The 21,833-nt window shown below is 43.5% G+C and overlaps 1 protein-coding gene across 19 annotated transcripts in view; it reads left to right on the top strand.

The window, feature by feature from the left end:
* LOC133152030 (palmitoyltransferase ZDHHC5-A-like) overlaps nt 1–21,833 on the top strand; it is a 240,863-nt gene that overhangs the window by 169,406 nt on the left and 49,624 nt on the right. For 3 of the 19 annotated variants that reach the window (XR_009714035.1, XM_061275536.1, XM_061275532.1), the window contains one exon: nt 4,064–4,183. The exons of 15 other annotated variants lie outside the window; for them this stretch is intronic. Coding sequence is in view for 1 of the 4 variants with exons in the window: in XM_061275536.1 (XP_061131520.1) it covers nt 4,064–4,135 (72 nt within the window). In the remaining 3 variants the exon portion in view is untranslated. Of the gene's footprint in view, nt 1–4,063; nt 4,184–7,642; nt 8,198–21,833 lie in introns of those variants that run through there. One more of the 19 variants, XM_061275533.1, reaches the window with a different exon arrangement.

The raw sequence follows: 21,833 nt of genomic DNA, 5'->3' as shown, positions 1-21,833 counted from the left end.
CTGAATGACTGTGGGGGTACGTCATACGCTGCGAGCACGCAACGCAGCCTTCAAGTCTGGCGACAAGGAGGCGCTGAGGACAGCGAGAGCCAACTTAAACTGTGCCATCAGGTTAGCGAAGCGAAGCCACAGTCGAAAAATTCAGGATTTTTTCCGTGACGCCAATTACACCAGGAGCATGTGGCAAGGCACACGGGCGATTACTGACTACAACTTGCCCTCCCTCCCGGTGGGTGAGGTTGATGCTGTCTTCCTGAATGGTCTAAATAACTTCTTTGGGCGGTTTGAGGCACTGAACAGCACTCCGGCAGTTAAATTTGTTCCCCATCAGGAAGAGGAGGCACTCTGCCTTGACTCAGCCGACGTGTTAAAGACTCTGAGACGAGTCAACCCACGTAAGGCCCCAGGCCCTGATAACATACCTGGGCGGGTGTTCAAGGAATGTGCAGGTCAGCTGGCTGGTGTCATCACAGACATTTTTAACATCTCGCTGGGCCAAGCCACAGTGCCTGTATGCTTCAAGGCTGCCTCCATCATTCCGGTGCCGAAGAAACCTCAAATCACCTCATTTAATGACTACAGACCTGTGGCACTGACTCCCATCATGATGAAGTGCTTCGAAAGGCTGCTCAAAGAACACATCGTCTCCAGACTCCCCCCAACACTCGACCCGTTCCAGTTTGCCTACCGGAAGAACCACTCCACTGAGGATGCCATCTCCTCAGTTCTTCACTTGAGCCTGGGTCACCTGGAGGAGAGGAACACCCACGTGCGGTTGCTGTTCCTGGACTTCAGTTCAGCGTTTAACACCATCATTCCACAGCATCTGGTGGGAAAACTGGAACGCCTGGGCTTCAGCACCCCCTTCGGAACTGTCTGCTAGACTTCCTCTCCAACAGACCTCAGTCAGTCCGGGTCGGACAGAACACCTCAGATGTCATCACCCTCAGCACAAGCTCCCCTCAGGGCTGCGTCCTGAGCCCCCTGCTGTGCACCCTGATGACACACGACTGCGTCCCCAGGTTCACCACCAATCACATCGTGAAGTTTGCAGACGACAACGGTGGTGGGCCTCATCAGCGATAACGACGACCTGGACTACAGAGAGGAGGTGGAGCAGTTGGTGGGCTGGTGCAGAGACAATGGCCTGATCCTGATTGTGGAGAAATGAAGGAGATCATCGTCGACTTCAGGAAGAACCAGCCTCACCATGCTCCACTGATCATCAACAGCTCAGCTGTGTAGGTGGTCAGCAGCACTAAATTCCTGGGGTTCCACATCACAGACGACCTGAACTGGACTGGGAACACCACAACACTGGTCAAGAGGGCACAGAAGCGCTTGTACTTCCTGCGGAGGATGAGGAGAGCCCACCTGCCCCCACCCATCATGAGGACGTTCTACCGAAGCACCATAGAGAGCATTCTGACAAGCTGTCTCTCGGTGTGGTGTCGGGGTTGCAGCGCCTCCGATTGGAAGAACGTAAGGAGAGTGGTGAGGACAGCAAAGGATCATCGGGGCTCCTCTTCCCTCCATTCAGGACTTGTCATCCCAGCGCTGCGTGTCCCGAGCCCGAAATATTATCAGTAACCCATCACACCCCCACCAAGGAATGTTCTACCTGCTACCCTCTGGGAAGAGGTTTTGCAGCATCCACTGCAGGTCCACCAGGTTCTGCAACAGTTTTTTCCCTACTGTCGTCAGACTGTTGAACAGTCAACTTAGCATTCCTCTGCGCACTTTGTAAATAGGTTTGTTGTTTTTTTTCGTTCCCTGCACTGGGTACATACTTTATCACTACTGCGCTTTATACTTGTCTTGTTTCATATTTATATAGATATTTAGATGGAAATGTCACTTTCTATTCAGCCGAAATATCATTTCATTGTTGGGAGCCGTATGCAACGAAATTTTGTTTTGTGTGCACCAAGTGTTTACAAAATGACAATAAAGTCTCTCTAAGTTTAAGTCTCTAACATGCAAGCTCGCAAAGTTTGGAGGTGAGGCCTCATCAAATGGCAGCATTTTAGGTTCTATCCAGGTCTTGCAAAGACCAATCATGTTAAGATTATGGTCTCTAATGAGGTCATTAACTAGTAGCGCTTTTATGGGTAGTAATCTAATTTTCGTATAACCGAGTTTGAGTCTAATAGGTTGATCAGAGTTTGTACCTATCTGAGGATTTTTAGATGATTTAAGAGTGAGATTGCATTTTCTGGGCCTGGCATTACATTTGAAATGATTATTTACACGGCAGGAGGAGACGACCATAGAAATTTGATAGGTAATATTTGGTACACACGTACTGTTATTAGGAATGAGCACCATCCTATCAGTGAGACCAGTAAGGGAGGAGGAACTAGATTTGTTTACAACCTCAGTAGAAAGTGTGTGACTATATGTTGTAGCATTATTCAAACTGTGATATTCTAGTCTACACAAAGAACTACCGTTTTTTTCCGTGTATAGTGCGCCCCCATGTATAGTACGCACCCCTAAAAATGGCATGCTGATGCTGGAAAAAAGCTTGTACCCATGTATAATACGCACCCAATTTTTATGAATTTTTTAAAATTTAAAAAAATTTTTTTTTTTTTTTTTTTTTTTTAAGTCCCAATGATCGTCACACACGCAGGGAGGCAATGGGTCCCATTTTTATAGTCTTTGGTATGGTCTTAACTAGGCTGGATGTAATTTTTTTTGTTGGCGTTGATTTCTCCGACTGCCCCTAAACGCACCACCGCGCTCCGTGCGCGCACGGGACAGCAAACGAGCAGGTGATCGAGCAAGCCTTGTCTGATACGAGAGCATTGCGGTCGCATGGAGCGTGTTTGAAGTGAACAGCAGAGAACAAAGGAACAAGGCAAAGTGTTGTGAAATAAAATATTACCTGTAATACGGATTTAGGTAGAGAACTGAACTCTCGCTCTTTATATAGCTGACGTGTCTTGCGCATCCGTTCTGCGCATCTGTAATGGCGGCCTCCGTATGATATCCGGTTTGCGTGTGTGCGCGTGTGCGTGTGTGCGAGAGCGAGAGAGAGAGCGCGAGAGAGAGAACGCTCAACCGTAGCGCGCCGCCGACCGCCCAACTGCACCGCGCTGGTCGCATTAGTGTCACAGAGCCGTCGCTGAAATTTAGAAGATATTTTTAAAGTCCTGATGTACTTTCTAAAATTTAAGTGGACCTCAGTGCGCACTGTGCAGGGAGCTGAATTTGGTGCGGTCGCGCAACCGCAGCGTGCCGGGCGCTCACTGTCGCATTGCTTAAAGAGCGCCTTTGTGTTTTAGGATGAACAGCAGAGACCAAAGGAACAAGGCAAAGTGTTGTGAAATAAAATATTACCTGTAATACGCATTTTGTTATTTGCTGATTGAAACTGCTAATTAAACTGTGAATTGAAACTAATAGGAAGAAAACAACTCTCGCTCTTTATATAGCTGACGTGTCTTGCGCATCCGTTCTGTGCATTTTATTTCACAACACTTTGCCTTGTTCCTTTCTTCTCTGCTGTTCACTTCAAACACGCTCTATGCGACCGCAATGCTCTCGTATCAGACGCTTGCTCAATCACCTGCTCGTTTGCTGTCCCGTGCGCGCACGGAGCGCGGTGGTGCGTTTACGGGCAGTCGGAGAAATCAACGCCAACAAAAAAAATTACATCCAGCCTAGTTAAGACCATACCAAAGACTATAAAAATGGGACCCATTGCCTCCCTACGTGTGTGACGATCATTGGGACTTAAAAAAAAAAAAAAAAAAAATTAAAAAAAAAAATTTTTAAAATTTTTTTGTACCCATGTATAATGCGCACCCCAGATTTTAGGACAATAAATTAGTTAAATTTTGCGCACTATACACGGAAAAAAACGGTATTTGCATAATGGAAGTTTAGCCTAGCGCTAGTTAACTTCAACTTAACAGACTCCAAACGCAACCTGACAGGTGGCCACCCATGTCCCAACCTGCTCTAAAGTGGACTGTCATGAATGGCTCAAAAAGTAATCTATGTTCCCTAAAGAGTTGGCGCCTTCACGGTTAAGATGAAGGCTGTCCATCCTCAGCAGGTCGGGGCGGCTCCAGAAGGAGGACAAGTTATCTACAAACTGCAATGCCGCATTCTTGCTAAAAAATAGCCATCCACCGATTAAGCGAGAATATCTGCTCATCATTGCCTCCCGCAGGTAAGGGGCCAGAGACAATTACCGTATTGGCCTGAATATAAGACGGCCCGATTATAAGAGGACACCCTCTTTTTCAAGACTCAAGTTTGAAAAAATATTTTTTGACTCAAGTTTGAAATACTTTTTGAACACCAAATATAATTTTTATACAGAAAATAATTACAGTACATCTGAAACAAATGATTATAACAATATATTCGAGAGAGAAAGCATGGTTTTTGAAATGTAATTAAACCAATCTACTGTGATAATACAACAGAACTGCAATAACTGCAACCATCAAAGTGAAGTCTAACTGTAGTCTTGAAACAAATCTGAATAAGGAAAAACATTGCAATAAAATAATGCAAACTGCTTCCGTTATCAGACAAAGCACGGCTCACACAAGACCCTTATAAAGAAAAACATAAATGGATTTCTTTTTTCCTCGCCCGGACGCGGGTCACCAGGCCCCCCTCTGGAGCCAGGCCTGGAGGCGGGGCTTGAAGGCGAGCGTCTGGTGGCCGGGCCTTCACCCATGGGGCCTGGTCTGATCCCTGGTTGCAGAAGCTGGCTCTTGGGACATGGAATGTCACCTCTCTGGCTGGAAAGGAGCCTGAGCTGGTGTGCGACGCAGAAAAGTTCCAACTAAACATAGTCGGACTTACCTCCACACACAGTTCCGGTACAAGCCCTCTCGAGAGGGGCTGGACTCTCTTCCACTCTGGAGTTGCCCACGGTGAGAGGCGTCGAGCAGGTGTGGGTATACTTATTGCCCCCCGGCTGGGCGCCTGCAAATTGGGGTTTGCCCGGTGAACGAGAGAGTTGTCTCCCTCCGCCTTCGGGTAGGGGGACGGGTCCTGACTGTTGTTTGTGTCTATGCACCAAACGGCAGCTCAGAGTACCCATCCTTCTTGGGGTCCCTGGAGGAAGTGCTGGAGAGCGCTCCTTCTGGGGACTCCATTGTTCTACTGGGTGACTTCAATGCTCACGTGGGCAATGACAGTGAGACCTGGAAGGGCGTGATTGGGAGGAACGGCCCCCCCGATCTGAACTCGATCGGTGTTCTATTATTGGACTTCTGTGCTCGACACGGATTTTCTATAATGAACTATGGTGAACCCGCGAGTTTGTTAGAAGACTGCTAACATCTGACTTACCGGGAAACAGCTGATTGAGCTGTCAAAGAGATAGCTGCGACCAACGTGAGCAATATAGGGTCGAAAAAAAAACTAACCATGTCCACGGAGGAGGTCGAGGACATAAAATGGTTAATTGACTTCCTTTCGGAAGAAGTTTCTGCTGTTAGGATGCGGCAGAAAGACATCTTGGCACTAGGTAAAGACAGTCCGTATGCTCAATGCTGAGAAGGACAAGCGGCTTGCCTACCTTGAAAGTCGGGTAGCGGACATTGAGCAATATACAAGAATAAATGACATTGTCATCACGTGAATAGCAATTAAACCTATATCTTATGCAAGGGCAGTGACAACAAGTAACGATGGCTATGAGCAACATGCAAGCTCCGCTTAGCAACAGGTAGCTGAGTTTCTGCAAACTAAAGGATGTCATCCACTGCCCAGAAGAAACAGTTATGACAAGCCAGCAGTTATTCTGAAACTTGTCAACAGGAAGCACAAAGTTGCACTTCTAAAGCAGGGTAAGTTGCTCAAAAGGTACAGACATCTACATAAATGAACATTTGACAAAGACCAATGTGGATATTGCAAAGAAAGCATGTCACTTGAGAAGAATGGAAAAAATTGCAAGATATACATGAAGCTTAATGGATCACCAGAAGAAGCCAAGATACTGATGGTGAGGAGTATTGAGGAACTGGAAAAGCTTGAATAAGTGTCCTCAATAGAAAATCAACTGGAGTGGGCTTGGCACTGAATGGAGGTAACGACACAAAACACAAACATAATGCTCAGGGACACTACTCGACCTACATCAAGCAACAATGGACATGTAACAGTGGATACAAGAACATGAACAACTCCAACTAACGTTTGATTACAGTGAAAGGAGCACTCAGGATCAGGACATCGACCCAGACAATAATTTCTTCTCCACCACAAACACATTATTACAGCAATGATCAGTACAACACGGACATCTTAACAAAAGATAAGCTATCTATTGTCCATTTCAATAGCCGGAGTCTATAAAAAATTCAGTAGCATTTGGGATTACTTAAACACATTCAAACAACCATTTAATATAATAACTATTTCTGAGACCTGGATTACGACTGAGAAGGGAATGCACTTTGAGATGGAAGGCTGTGAATTCATATATAACAGACAGAGTAAAGGTGGGGGTGGTGTTGCAATCTATGTTGATTTGAATATGAAATTCAAGATTGTAAAGGCTATGACACAGGTGGTGGACAATCTTGAATGTCTCGCGATACAGATTTCTGTTGAAAAGAAAAAAGACGTTATTTTAAGCTGTGTCTATAGAACTCCTGGTTCTAGCATTGAGACATTCACAGAATGGATAGAAAGTGTGATTATACAAAAAAAAAAAAATCAACAAAAATATTTTTATTTGCGGGGATTATGCGCTATATTCTGACTGTCTGCTGTATACACACTTGCTCCGTTTTGCTCCTCTTATTTATTGTGTTATTGTTTATTTATTATTTATTCATCACTCTTATTATTCATTGTTTGTGCCTTCTTGTTTTTATTTTGTGTTGTTTGCTTGTATGTAGGTCGTGTACTATGTCTTGTCACCGTGGGATAGTGGAAACGTAATTTCAATTTCTTTGTGTGTCTTGGCATGTGAAGAGATTGACAATAAAGCAGACTTTGAACTTATAACATTGATCTATTATATCCAAATAAGCAACAAAATACTGATGATTTCTCTTTCCTACACGACCTACGAGTGTAACATCACAGAATGATACTCTTGATAGATAACATATTCAGCAATATAATAGAAAACAGGACAACAAGCGGGTTATTAATTACTGATAATACTGACCACCTTCCAGTGTTTACAGTATATGACAATAATTTCAAATCTGAAATTGGCGTGTATAAACAACAAAGAAGAATTAGGACAGATGAGACAATTGATACGCTAAAACATGAATTAATGGAACAGAACTGAGATGCAATATGAAGAAAAATATTTAAATAATGCATACCATAAATTGATGACTATATTCACTTCATTATATAATAAGCATTGTCCAATCAAGGAATATAATAAAAAACTAAATATAAGAACAGTCCATGGTTGACGAAAGGCTTAAGAAATGCCTGTATATATACCAAAGTCATACCAAAGACTATAAAAATGGGACCCATTGCCTCCCTGCTTGGCACTCAGCATTAAGGGTTGGAATTGGGGGGTTATATCACCAAATGGTTCCCGAGCGCGGCACCGCTGCTGCTCACTGCTCCCCTCTCCCCCAGGGGATGGATTAAAATCACATGGGGATGGGTTAAATGCAGAGGACAAACTTCACACACTTTAATCAGTTCTTTGTAAATGTTGGGCCTCAAATAGCAAAAAACATACCGATTCCAGCGCCAGATGTAGGCAACAGAGATAAATTAATAGAAAGGAATCCTCACTCAATGTTTTTGAAGGCAGTTGATGAAAAGGAAATCATTAACATTGTAAAACAATGCAAAAATAAAACATCTACCGACTGCAATGGGATTGATATGATGTTAGTTAAGCAAATCATTGAGGGGATTTCAAAGCAACTTGTGTACATCTGTAACTCGTCATTTTTAACTGGTACATTCCCAAAGAAGATGAAAATTGCTAAGGCAGCTTGGACCAGGGTTTATTGGTGAACTCAAAAAGGCAAACTGATACGACTTAACAAAACAATAACTTGAGTGACTGACCTAGACGTGAAACAAGAAGACAGCAGGACATGACGACAGCAACAGGAACCAAAAAGACATTGTGACACTAACACACAACACGCAACAACCGACAAGCAATGATCCAACAAGGAGTGACACACAGACAGGACTTAAATACAAGACAGGTAACAAGAGGCAGGTGAGAATGATCACACTAATCATGGGCACACAGGAGGGGAGGGGCGAGCACACAGACACACGGACAGAATCCACGGACATGAGCACACAGGAAAGGAGGGGCGAGCACACAGACATGATCGGGGACGAGTCGTGACATCCTTTTTATAAAACTGGGAGCAAACACAACTTTACAAACTACAGACCTATCTCAATATTGCCACAACTCTCAAAAATATTGGAAAACTTTTTAACAGTAGAATGGATGGATATTTGGAAAAACATAAATTATTTGCAGAGAACCAATATGGTTTTAGAGTAAACAGATCAACAGGACAGGCATTAATGGAATCAATCGAGGAAATCACAGATGCAATAGACAACAAACGACATGCAGTAGGAGTTTACATTGACCTCACTTAAGCTTTTGGCACAATTAATCACCATATACTACCGTTTTTCTCCGTGTATAATGCACCCCCATGTATAATACGCACCCTAAAAATGGCATGCTGATGCTGGAAAAAAGCCTGTACCCATGTATAATACGCACCCAATTTTTATGAATTTTTAATTTTTTTTTTTTTTTTTAAGTCCCAATGATCGTCACACACGCAGGGAGGCAATGGGTCCCATTTTTATAGTCTTTGGTATGGTCTTAACTAGGCTGGATGTAATTCTTTTTGTTGGCGTTGATTTCTCCGACTGCCCGTAAATGCACCACCGCGCTCCGTGCGCGCACGGGAAAGAGAAGTGCGGACGTGAAAAAGGCGGCTCTGTATGGGAGAGACGTTGAAGAGGAATAAAAACACCCTTGGAAACCGAAACTTGCCCCTCGTCGTGACTCGGAGCCGCAACAAATGTTTCGGATTTGTGTAGGGTACATTGTGACAGACAGCAAACGAGCAGGTGATCGAGCAAGCCTTGTCTGATACGAGAGCATTGCGCTCGTATGGAGCGTGTTTGAAGTGAACAGCAGAGAAAAAAGGAACAAGGCAAAGTGTTGTGAAATAAAATATTACCTGTAATACGGATTTAGGTAGAGAACTGAACTCTCGCTCTTTATATAGCTGACGTGTCTTGCGCATCCGTTCTGCGCATCTGTAATGGCGGCCTCCGTATGATATCCGGTTTGCGTGTGTGCGCGTGTGCGTGTGTGCGCGTGTGTGCGAGAGCGAGAGAGAGCGAGAGAGAGAGCGCGAGAGAGAACGCTCAACCGTAGCGCGCCGCCGACCGCCCAACTGCACCGCGCTGGTCGCATTATTGTGACAGAGCCGTCGCTGAAATTTAGAAAATATTTTTAAAGTCCTGATGTACTTTCTAAAATTTAAGTGGACCTCAGTGCGCACTGCGCAGGGAGCTTAATTTGGTGCGGTCGCGCAACCGCAGCGCGCCGGGCGCTCACTGTCGCATTGCTTAAAGAGCGCCTTTGTGTTTTAGGATGAACAGCAGAGACCAAAGGAACAAGGCAAAGTGTTGTGAAATAAAATATGACCGACCTGTAATACGCATTTTGTTATTTGCTGATTGAAACTGCTAATTAAACTGTGAATTGAAACTAATAGGAAGAAAACAACTCTCGCTCTTAATATAGCTGACGTGTCTTGCGCATCCGTTCTGCGCATCTGTAATGGCGGCCTCCGTATGACGTCCGGTCCGCGATGGAGATTAAAAAACAAACAATATTTGACAATAACACACCATCAAGGATTGCACCATCGCATCAAACGATGTGTCGTCAATTATGAATTTTACTAAGTGTGTTGGGCAGGATGGCTGAATGCGATGCGCGATTGACAACAAACAAGAAGAAAGGTGATTTCAAGTTTTATTTTGGGGGAGATTTGTCATGTCTCGTCCCCAGTTTTGCTATGTGTCTAGGTTGCCATAGTTTCCGTTCGCGTCGCCCCTCTCTTCCTGTGTCACCTCAATCGATGTAACGTGTTTTGTATTTAAGTCCTGTCTGCCCCTCGCTCACCGTTGGATCATTGCATGTGTTACTGTCATGATGTGGTTTCTGTTCCTGTCTTTGGTAATGTCACCCTGTCTTTTTGTTCCACGACTTTGTCGGTCAGTCCTGTTGTTGGTTTTGTTGTACCATGACTTTCTTTAAAAAAATATATATATATATATATATATATATATATATATATATATATATATATATATATATATTTAAAAAAATTTGTACCCATGTATAATGCGCACCCCAGATTTTAGGACAATAAATTCGTTAAATTTTGCGCACTATACACGGAAAAAAACGGTACATTTGATAACACTGGAACGTTTTTGTACAAGCTTTTCTTGTGAAAAACCTGCTGCGGCCCAGCCTCACCCAGAATCTACGTCCAGCGGCCCCCGGGTAAATTGAGTTTGAGACCCCGCATTGGTACTACTTACCTATGTTTCCCTTCTATATCGATCCGTAGATTTACTCGAAACATGAACAGAGCAGCCTATTTTGACATGAAATAGCCTCGCGCGTATAGCAGCTATCGTTATAGCATTAGCCATCCGCAAAAACCCATGACCCTCAGCTCGCAATCTCCCATGAGCCTCAGCAAAGTGTAAACAATCGCGTTTCCCAAACGAGCTCCTATAAAATGATCAGAACTGACTAAAGTTCGATCTAACGCATTGGTACTACTTACCTATGTTTCCATTCCATATCGATCCGTAGATTTACTCGAAACATTAACATTTCAATATCTATTTTGAAATGAAATAGCCTCGCGGGTACAACAGCTATTCGGTGACGCCCCCTGACTACAGTTACCGTAATGTTGGGAAGCGATGCAACCTTGTAATTTACTAGTTGTACTAAGATGTACTAAAACATTTTGGCAGAGCACTGTGTACAACCAGTATGGATCAACAAATTCATCACTTGATCCATATATAAGGCGCACCGGACTATAAGGCGCACTGTTGACTTTTGATAAAAATGTAGGTTTTTAGGTGCGCCTTATAGGGCGGAAAATACGGTAATCACTGCTCTGGATATTTGGACATAGCTTGTGGTGTTCCACAAGGGTCAGTTTTAGGCCCTAAATTATTTATTGTATATAAATGACATGTGCAAAGTCTCTAAAGAACTAAAACTCGTAAATTTTGCAGATGACACAAATATCTTTTGTTCAGGTGATAACATCCAACAAGTGGAATCAGTGTTGAATGAGGAAATGAAAAAAATAAAAATGTGGTTCGACTGGAACAAATTATAATTACCGTTTTTTTTCGTGTACAATGCGCCCCCATGTATAATACGCACCCTAAAAATGGCATGTTAAAAAATGGCAATCAACAAGCCTGTACCCATGTATAATACGCACCCAATTTTTATGAATTTTTGAATGAGTTTTTTTTTTAGTCACACACGCAGGGAGGCAATGGGTCCCATTTTTATAGTCTTTGGTATGGTCTAAACTAGGCTGGATGTAATTTTTTTGTTGGCGTTGATTTCTCCGACTGCCCGTAAAGGCACCACCACGATCAGTTGCGGACATGTGAAAAAGTCGTGCGGACGTGAAAAAGGCGGCTCTCTGTATGGGAGAGACGTTGAAGAGGAATAAAAACACCCTTGGAAACCAAAACTTGCCCCTCGTCGTGACTCGGAGCCGCAACAAATGTTTCGGATTTGTGTAGGGTACATTGTGACAGCAAATGAGCAGGTGATCGAGCAAGCGTCTGATACGAGAGCATTGCGGTCGTATGGAGCGTGTTTGAAGTGAACAGCAAAGACGAAAGGAACAAGGCAAAGTGTTGTGAAATAAAATATTACCTGTAATACGCATTTTGTTATTTGCTGATTGAAACTGCTAATTAAACTGTGAATTGAAACTAATAGGAAGAAAACAACTCTCGCTCTTTGTAAAGCTGACGTTTCTTGCGCATCCGTTCTGCGCATCGGATCCATAGTGCGCATGCGCAGTCATACTGCCTCCGTATGACGTCCGGTCCGCGATGGAGATTAAAAAACAAACAATATTTGACAATAATACACCATCAAAGATCTCACCATCGCATCAAACGATGTGTCGTCAATTATGAATTTTACGGACTAAGTGTGTTGGGCAGGATGGCTGAATGCGATGCGCGATTGACAACAAACAAGAAGAAAGGTGATTTCAAGTTTTATTTCGAGGGAGATTTGTCATGTCTCGTCCCCAGTTTTGCTATGTTCCCATAGTTTCTGTTCGCGTCGCCCCTCCCTTCCTGTGTCACCTCAATCAATGTAACGTGTTTTGTATTTAAGTCCTGTCTGCCCCTCGCTCACCGTCGGATCATTGCATGTGTTACTGTCATGAAGTCTGTTTGGTTTCTGTTCCTGTCTTTGGTAATGTCACCCTGTCTTTTTGTTCCACGTCTTTGTCGGTCAGTCCTGTTGTTGGTTTTGTTGTACCATGATTTTCTTAAAAAAAATAAAATAAAAAATTTAAAAAAATTGTACCCATGTATAATGCGCACCCCAGATTTTAGGACAATACATTAGTTAAATTTCGCGCATTATACACGGAAAAAAACGGTAAATGTAAGTAAGACAAAGTTTATGGTATTTTGCAAAGCTAACATTAAGATACGAATATAAATAGATAGGATTGAAATTGAAAGGGTGCAGGAAAACACATTTCTTGGGGTTATAATAAATGAAAGACTGAGTTGGAAGCCACACATCAAAACGTACAGTCCAAAATTTCCAGAAGCATTGCAATCATACACTTTGTACACTTTATTGTAAAGTTGGGTAAGGAAATGAAAAAAATAAAAATGTGGTTCGACTGGAACAAATGATCATTAAATGTAAGTTCATGGCCGGTGTAAAAAGTTAGGCGGAGGGCCCCCAGAGCACCGGCTGGAGCTCCGCAAAAAGCTCCATAATCTGTTAAAAATGCTTAGCCGGGTCCTTGGAAGCCTCCTCGAGCGTAAAAAGTTAGGTGGAGGGCCCCAGAGCACCGGCTGGAGCTCCGCAAAAAGCTCCATAATCTATTAAAAATGCTTAGCCGCGTCCCTGGAAGCCTAATCGGGCGTAAAAAGTTAGGCGGGGCGGCCCTGGAGCTCCAGCTGGAAGTCCGCAAAAAGCTCCATAATCTGTTAAAAATGCTTAGCCGGGTCCCTGGAAGCCCAATCGGGCGTAAAAGGTTAGGCGGGGCGGCCCTGGAGCTCCAGCTGGAAGTCCGCAAAAAGCTCCATTTCAAAGTCAAAGTCAAAGTCTGCTTTATTGTCATCATCTTTACATGCCGAGACACACAAAGAGATCGAAATTACGTTTTCCCTATCCCACGGTGACAAAACATATTACATGATAGACATACGCAACGCAATATAAAAAACAAGAAGGCACAAACAGTAAATAATAAGAGTAACAATAAATAATAAATAAATAGATAACACAACGAATAAAAGCCAGTGTGCATACAGACAGTAAAAGTACAAGACGCTACGCAGAACGGGGAAGCGAGTTCAGGATCCTGACAGCCTGGAGTACGAAGCTGTTTGAGAGTCTGGTGGTGCGGGAGCGCAGGCTTCTGTACCTCTTCCCAGAGGGCAGAAGCTCGAACAAAGAGTGAGCGGGGTGACTCACATCACTCACAATTGTGGTCGCCTTGCGGGTGAGATGGGAGGTGTAAATGTCCTTCAAGGAGGGGAGCGAAGCACCAATAATCTTACCAGCCGTGTTCACTATGCGCTGCAGGGCCTTCAAGTTGTAGTCAGTGCAGCCGCCACCCCAAACAGCAATACAGCTGGAGAGGACGCTTTCAATGGTGCCGCGGTAAAATGTAGTCATGACGGCCGGAGGGGCGCTCGCTCGCCTGAGTTTCCGCAGGAAGTACAGGCGGCGCTGGGATTTCTTAGTCAGTGATGCGGTGTTGGTGGACCAGGAGAGATCCTCACTGATGTGCACCCCCAGGAACTTGGCGCTGCTCACTCTCTCCACCACAGCACCGTCGATGGTCAGCGGCAGGTGTTGGGTGTGACCCTTCCGGAAGTCCACAACAATCTCCTTGGTCTTGTCGACGTTCAGCAGGAGGTTGTTGTCCCTGCACCACGTGGTCAGAAGGTCAACCTCCAGCCTGTATTGAGTCTCGTCTCCCTTGGTGATGAGACCCACCAGAGTCGTGTCGTCAGCAAACTTCACTATACGGTTGTCGCTGTAGGTTGCAGTGCAGTCATGCGTCAGGAGGGTGAAGAGCAGCGGACTGAGCACACAGCCTTGGGGGGGCCCCGTGCTCAGCGTGATGCTGGCGGAGATTTTGTCGCCAACACGTACTACCTGTGGCCTCTGACAGAGGAAGTCCAGTAGCCAGTTGCAGAGGTAGGTACTGAGGCCCAGCGTGTCAAGTTTGCTGATGAGGCGTTGTGGCACAATGGTGTTGAAGGCAGAACTGAAGTCCACAAACAGCAATCTCACATACGAGTCCCTTCTCTCCAGGTGGGTGAGGGCCGAGTGGAGGGCAGAGCAGATGGCATCCTCAGAGGACCGTTTGGCTCGGTACGCAAACTGGAAGGGGTCAATGGTGGGGGGGAGAACGGATCGGATGTGCTCCATGACAAGCCGCTCAAAGCACTTCATTATGATGGGCGTAAGTGCCACGGGGCGGTAGTCATTGAAGCAGGACGGAGCGGGTTTCTTCGGCACAGGTACGATGGTGGCAGCTTTCAGCTGTTCATCCTTTCCCTACCTATTCCACAACTTCCCACTAACCAAAAATTCAAAATTTTCAAATTTGAAATTCAACCAAATTCTCCAAAATTTCGTTTTTCTACTCTAATTTCTACATTTTTCAACCCGTTCCAACTTTCAACTGTTCATCTGTTCAACTGTTTTCTACCTATTCCACAACTTCCCACTTACAAAAAATTCCAAATTTTCAAATTTGAAATTCAACCAAATTGTCCAGAATTTCGTTTTTCTACTCTAATTTCTACATTTTACAACCGATTCAACCCATTCCAACTTTATTCACTTTGTTCACCTTATGCTTACCATATTCACTCCCTTCACCCCCACTTCCACTATGCATACACAATTCGACCCTTGAACCTCACTTCCAGTGTGGCGGCCATCTTGGATTGACCCTGAAGTGCCCCCAATGAACCCAGAATGAACCGGAAGTTCCCCAAATCAAACCGGAAGTGACCCCAAATAAACCGGAAGTGACCTCAGGTAAACCGGGAGTGACCCCAAATAAACCGGAAGTGACACAAATAAACCGGAAGTGATCTTTTTAAACCGGAAGTGACCTTACATCAACCGGACCGGATGTGATCTCTGCTAAACCGGAAGTGCCTTAAATGAAACTAGAAGTGACCTAAATATGACATTTACTCTAACTTTTAAAATTTTAGTCCGATTCAACCCGTTTCAACTTCTGAACTCCAAAGTGAACCTCTTGAACCTGTAGTTTTCGTTTTGTTACAAATTTAAAAAAATGTTGGCGCAAAACCTTTCTAAATTCCCATTCATGGTTTTCGCCTTCACACGCAATTTCTCCAGAAATTGCATTTTCTCATTGTATTTTATTCTCCTCACTTTTTTGTCTTTCTTCTTCTTCCATATAATTCGACCGATTCACTCCATTCCACTTTTGACGTATTCCAAATATTCACGAGATGAGCGCTTCCAATTTTCTCCTTCCGAAAATGTTCCGTTTTCGCAAAATTTGCAAATTTACGACAAATTTCTCCCCATTCATTCTTAATGGCACATTCAACATTTCACATTTACGTCGTTCCAGTTTGAAATTCACATCATTCAGCACATTCAAATCACATTCGGAAAGATTCTCAACATTCCCTAAATTGCCACATTCAAAATCTTCACGTTTTCACTTTTAAAATCTCCGCAAAATTTCTCAAGATTTCGTTTTTCACCTCTAATTTCTACATTTTTCAACCGATTTAACCCATTCCAACTTTCAACAGTTCATCTTTTGCCTACCTACCACAACTTCCCACTTACAAAAAAATAAAAAAAATAAAATTTGAAATTCAATCAAATTCTCCAAAATATCATTTTTCTACTCTAATTTCTACATTTTTCAACCGATTCAACCCATTCCAACTTTCAACCGTTCATTTTTTTTCTACATATTACACAACTTCCCACTTACCAAAAATTCCAAATTTGAAATTCAAACAAATTCTCCAAAATTTCATTTTTCTACTCTAAATTCTACATTTCTCTACCGATTCAACCCATTCCAACTTTCAACTCTTCATCTTTTTCCTACCTATTCCACAACTCTCCTCTTACAGAAAATTACAAACTTTTAAATTTGAAATTCAACCAAATTCTCCAAAATGTTGTTTTTCTACTGTAATTTCTAAAGTTTTCAACCAATTCAACAGATTCCAACTTTCAACTGTTTTTTTTTTGCCTCCCTATTAAACAACTTCCCACTTACCAAAAATACAAAATTTTCAAATTTGAAATGCAACCAATTCCACCAAAATTTCGGTTTTCCCTTATAATTCTTCATTTTTCCACCGTTTCAACCCGTTCCGACTTTCAACTGTTCATCTTTTGCCTACCTATTCCACAACATTCAACACATTTAAATCATATTCACCAATTTTCCGTTATCGATGACAGATCCGCGGGATTGTTGTAATCTTGAGGCGTGCCTTGCGGAGATCAAGCAATGGATGTCTTTCAACTTCCTTCGTCTTAACCCAGATAAAACTGAGATGTTGATAATTGGGCCAACTCGTTATAAACACTTATTCAAGGAAACCGCTATAACTATAGATAACCGTACTATCACTCAAAGCGATACTGTAACTAATCTCGGGGTAAAATTTGACCAAACTCTCTCCTTTCAAAAGCACATTAAGAATATAACCAGAATTGCGTTTTTTCACCTTTGTAATATTGCAAAGATTCGTCCGATCGTCTCGACCGGTGATGCAGAAACTATTATTCATGCGTTCGTCACGTCGCGCCTGGACTACTGTAATGTACTATTATCGGGTCTTCCTAAATCCCGCATCAAAAGTCTACAGTTAGTACAAAATGCTGCTGCAGGGCTGCTCTCACGGACAAGAAAATTTGATCACATTACCCCAATACTAGCCAACTTACATTGGCTCCCGGTCCATTTAAGATGTGATTTCAAGGTTCTTCTATTAACCTATAAATCACTGCATGGCTTAGCGCCTTCATATCTCGTCGACCTAGTTGTTCCTTATGTTCCGTCTCGTAACCTTCGTTCGCAAAACGCTACCCTTTTAGTGACACCGAGGGCCAAGAAAATGTCTGCAGGCTCTAGAGCATTTTCTATTCGGGCTCCAGAGCTTTGGAATGCCCTACCAATGGATATTAGAACTGCTACCTCAGTAGAAACATTTAAGACACGTTTAAAGACACATTTCTATGACATGGCCTTTAACTAACCTGTAGTGGCCGATTCGGCTGGAGTTTGTTTTCTCTCCCTCTCCACTCCCTCCCTCCCCGGCCGGGGAGGTGGTTAGGTGGCACCCATGCTGACAGCGGCTATCTGGATTCTCGTGGGTTAATTCAGGATGGGGGAACTGCAGCTCAACCTCCTCGTAGAAACTGCCAGGACAATTGAGGGCTCCTTCGGCAGCCCTCTGCTCTGACATGGACATCCACTTTTTATTTCATTGATGTTCATGTTGTATCATTTGTGCCCTCTCTGCATCCATTCCAACCTGGTGATCCTGAAAGGGGGATCCTTCCATCTGTGGTCCCTTCTCAAGGTTTCTTATTTTCCCCCAGTAGGGGTTTTTAAGTTTTTCCTTGCCCTTTTGGGAGCTTAAGATCAGGGGATGCTTTGAGAATAATTGTCAATTTCTGTCTATGTGGAGCCCTTTGAGACTGCTTGTGATTTAGGGCTATACAAATAAACTTGACTTGACTTGACTCTAATTTCTAAAGTTTTCAACCAATTCAACCCATTCCAACTTTCAACTGTTTTTTCGCCTGCCTATTAAACAACTTCCCACTTACCAAAAATACAAACTTTTCAAATTTGAAATGCAACCAATTCCTCCAAAATTTTGTTTTTCCCTCATAATTCTTCATTTTTCCACCGTTTCAACCCGTTCCGACTTTCAACTGTTCATCTTTTGCCTACCTATTCCACAACATTCAACACATTTAAATCACATTCAGAAACACACACGCACACATATCTCAAGAAATTAAATTCATTTCAACATCATTCGGCAGTATTTAAAGTCTTCGCCTTCACACGCAATTTCTCCTTAAATTGCATTTTCTATTTCATAATAACAGTGTCGTATTAAATGACCATCACTGATAGTAGTTTTTTGGTGAAATGTTAATTTTAATGCTGTTTATAAATGCATTTGTTCTCAAAAATTAAGATGTCAAGGTTCTTCTATTAACCAAAAAATCATCTAATGGCTTAGCGCAGTGGTTCTTAACCTTTTTCCTTGTTCGTCATTTCACCAACCAGTTCTCGCACCCCTAACCGTAACCCTAAATAATTATTATAATAATAATTGGTTTACTTTACAACTATAAGGCTTAATTAGCATTATCCCTAATGCCAATTAACACGATGCCTTCTTGATTTCCAGATTTTTTCAGTTTTTTCGGTTACCCCACCATTAACCCCGAAAAATTGTAAATTTCCCCCAGGGTATCCTCGCACGCCCTAGGAAGCATATTCGCACCCCTGGGTTAACCCCCGATTAAGAACCACTGGCTTAGCGCCTCATATCTCGTTCAGCTCAGTGGACTAGTGGTAGAGTGTCCGCCCTGAGACTGGAAGGTTGTGGGTTCAAACCCTGGCTGGTCATACCAAAGACTATAAAAATGGGACCCATTGCCTCCCTGCTTGGCACTCAGCATTAAGGGTTGGAATTGGGGGGTTAGATCACCAACTGATTCCCGAGCGCGGCACCGCTGCTGCTCACTGCTCCCCTCTCCCCCAGGGGATGGATTAAAATCACATGGGGATGGGTTAAATGCAGAGGACAAATTTCACCACACCCAGATGTGTGTGTGACGATCATTGGGACTTTAACTTTAACTTTAAAGTCCATCTCGTGACTTCCGTTCGCAAAACGCTAGTCTTTTAGTGACCCCGAGGGCCAAAAAAATGTCTGCAGGGTCTAGGGCAGGGGTCACCAACACGATGCCCGTGGGCACCAGGTCGCCCGTGAGGACCGTATGAGTCGCCCGCAGGACTTTTCTAAAATTAGCTCAAATAGCGGCACAAGTTCCTGGGGGTGCACATCAGTGAGGATCTCTCCTGGTCCACCAACACCGCGTCACTGGCAAAGAAAGCCCAGCGCCGCCTGTACTTCCTGCGGAAACTCAGGCGAGCGAGCGCTCCTCCGGCCGTCATGACTGCATTTTACCGCGGCACCATTGAGAGCGTCCTCTCCAGCTGTATTGCTGTTTGGGGTGGCGGCTGCACTGACTACAACTTGAAGGCCCTGCAGCGCATAGTGAACACTGCTGGTAAGATTGCTGGTGCTTCGCTCCCCTCCTTGAAGGACATTTACACCTCCCATCTCACCCGCAAGGCGACCACGATTGTGAGTGATGCGAGTCACCCCGCTCACTCTTTGTTCGAGCTTCTGCCCTCTGGGAAGAGGTACAGAAGCCTGCGCTCCCGCACCTCCAGACTCTCAAACAGCTTCATACTCCAGGCTGTTTGGATCCTGAACTCGCTCCCCCGTTCTGCGTAGCGTCCTGTACTTTTACTGTCTGAACTGTCTGAATGCACACTGGCTCTTATTATTTATTATTTGTTATTACTCTTATTTATTGTTTGTGCCTTTTTGTTTATGATGTTTTTTACTTTTGCGCTATGCTTGCTGGCTCCGTTATTTATTGTGTTATCTGTTTATTTATTATTTATTCATCACTCTTACTATTGATTGTTTGAATTTTTGCCTTCTTGTTTTTATATTGTGTCGCGTACATGTATGTCTATCGTGTTATGTGTCTCGTCACCGTGGGATAGAGAAAAACGTAATTTCGGTCTCTTTGCGTGTTGTGACATGTGGAGAGATTGACAATAAAGCTGACTTTGACTTGACTTTGACTTTGACTTTGTCAGTGAGCATCATCTAGTTATTTTACAGTCAAACCTCGGTTTTTGAACGTCCTGGTTCTCGAACAAATCGGAATTCGAACAAAAAATGCGAGATATTTTTGCTTCGGTTGTCGAACAAAATTCGGAGGTCGAACCTAGCGAGATGAGCCGGGAGGACCCGAGAAAACCCGACCGCGCGGCCCGGAAAGCAAGTGACTCCGTTGTTATTGTATTTTCGTTACTTTGAGAATTGTATTAACCCCTAATCATGCCTCCAAAGTAAGCAAGCGGGAGCCCATACAGAGCCGCCTTTTTCACAGGTCCGCACGCCTTTTTCACATGTCCACACTGATCGCGGTGGTGCCTTTACGGGCAGTCGGAGAAATCAACGCCAACAAAAAAAAATACATCCAGCCTAGTTAAGACCATACGAAAGACTATAAAAATGGGACCCATTGCCTCCCTGTGTGTGTGACGATCATTGGGACTTAAAAAAAAAAAAAAAAATTGGGTGCGTATTATACATGGGTACAGGCTTTTTTCCAGCATCAACATGCCATTTTTAGGGTGCGTATTATACATGGAGGCGCATTATACACGGAAAAAAACGGTATGTATTTTTTGTGCCCTCTCTCCATCCATTGGAGCCTGGTGATCTTGAAAGGGGGATCCTCCCATCTGTGGGCCTTTCTCAAGGTTTCTCCTTTTTCCCCTGGTACGGGATTTTTGAGTTTTAACTTTGCCCTTTTGGGAGCTTAAGATCAGGGGATGCTTTGAGAATACTTGTCAATTTGTTTGTCTATGTGAAGCCCGTTGAGACGGCTTGTGATTTAGGGCTATATAAATAAACTTGACTTGACTTGAAAAGCTTTTTTGAATATCCATGCTTTACTACCTACTAAAGGCCAAAACCTACTATGCAATGACATTTACATGTCGTTTATATTACTTCACAAAAACACTACATCCATCTGTTCCTGGTTCCGCCCCCCGGTCAAAATTTAGAACCCAATTCGGCTTTTTCTCTCGAATATATTGTTATAATCTTTTTTTCAGATGTACTGTAAATATTTTCCGTATAAAAATTCAATTTGGTGTTCAAAAAGTCTTTTTTTCAAACTGGAGTCTTGAAAAAAAGGGGGTTGTCTTACAATCAGGGTCGTCTTATATTCGGGCCAATATGGTACTATTGTGTGTGCATGTGTGTGCGCAGGAATGCGTTTTGCTTGTGCCCATGCATTCAAGTGTGGGTGTGAACATGCACGTGTGGGCATAACTGACTCCTGGCCTGAAAAAATCTCCCAGTCTGGCCCTGACCAGGAGGCATTGTGTTGTAAGTCCTTGATAATGGACCACGTCATGGAGGTGGTTGTTCGCACTGTAATTTCATCCGATCAGTCAGTCTGACAAATTTCTCAGTGACAGTGACATTACCCACAGCCTGTCATACCACACTGAAGTGAGATGGTTAAGCAGAGGCGTTGTGCTTAGGCACTCCTTTAATCTACGAGAGGAAATTGGACAGTTCATGAAGAAAAAAGAAAACCGGTGTTGGAATTACAATCTCAGGACTGGCTACAGGACCTTGCATTTTTGGTGGATATTACTGAACAATTGAAC

This window comes from Syngnathus typhle, linkage group LG3 (genome assembly GCF_033458585.1).
Source record: "Syngnathus typhle isolate RoL2023-S1 ecotype Sweden linkage group LG3, RoL_Styp_1.0, whole genome shotgun sequence".
NCBI lineage: Eukaryota > Metazoa > Chordata > Actinopteri > Syngnathiformes > Syngnathidae > Syngnathus > Syngnathus typhle.
This window is presented reverse-complemented; position numbering and strand designations above follow the sequence as displayed.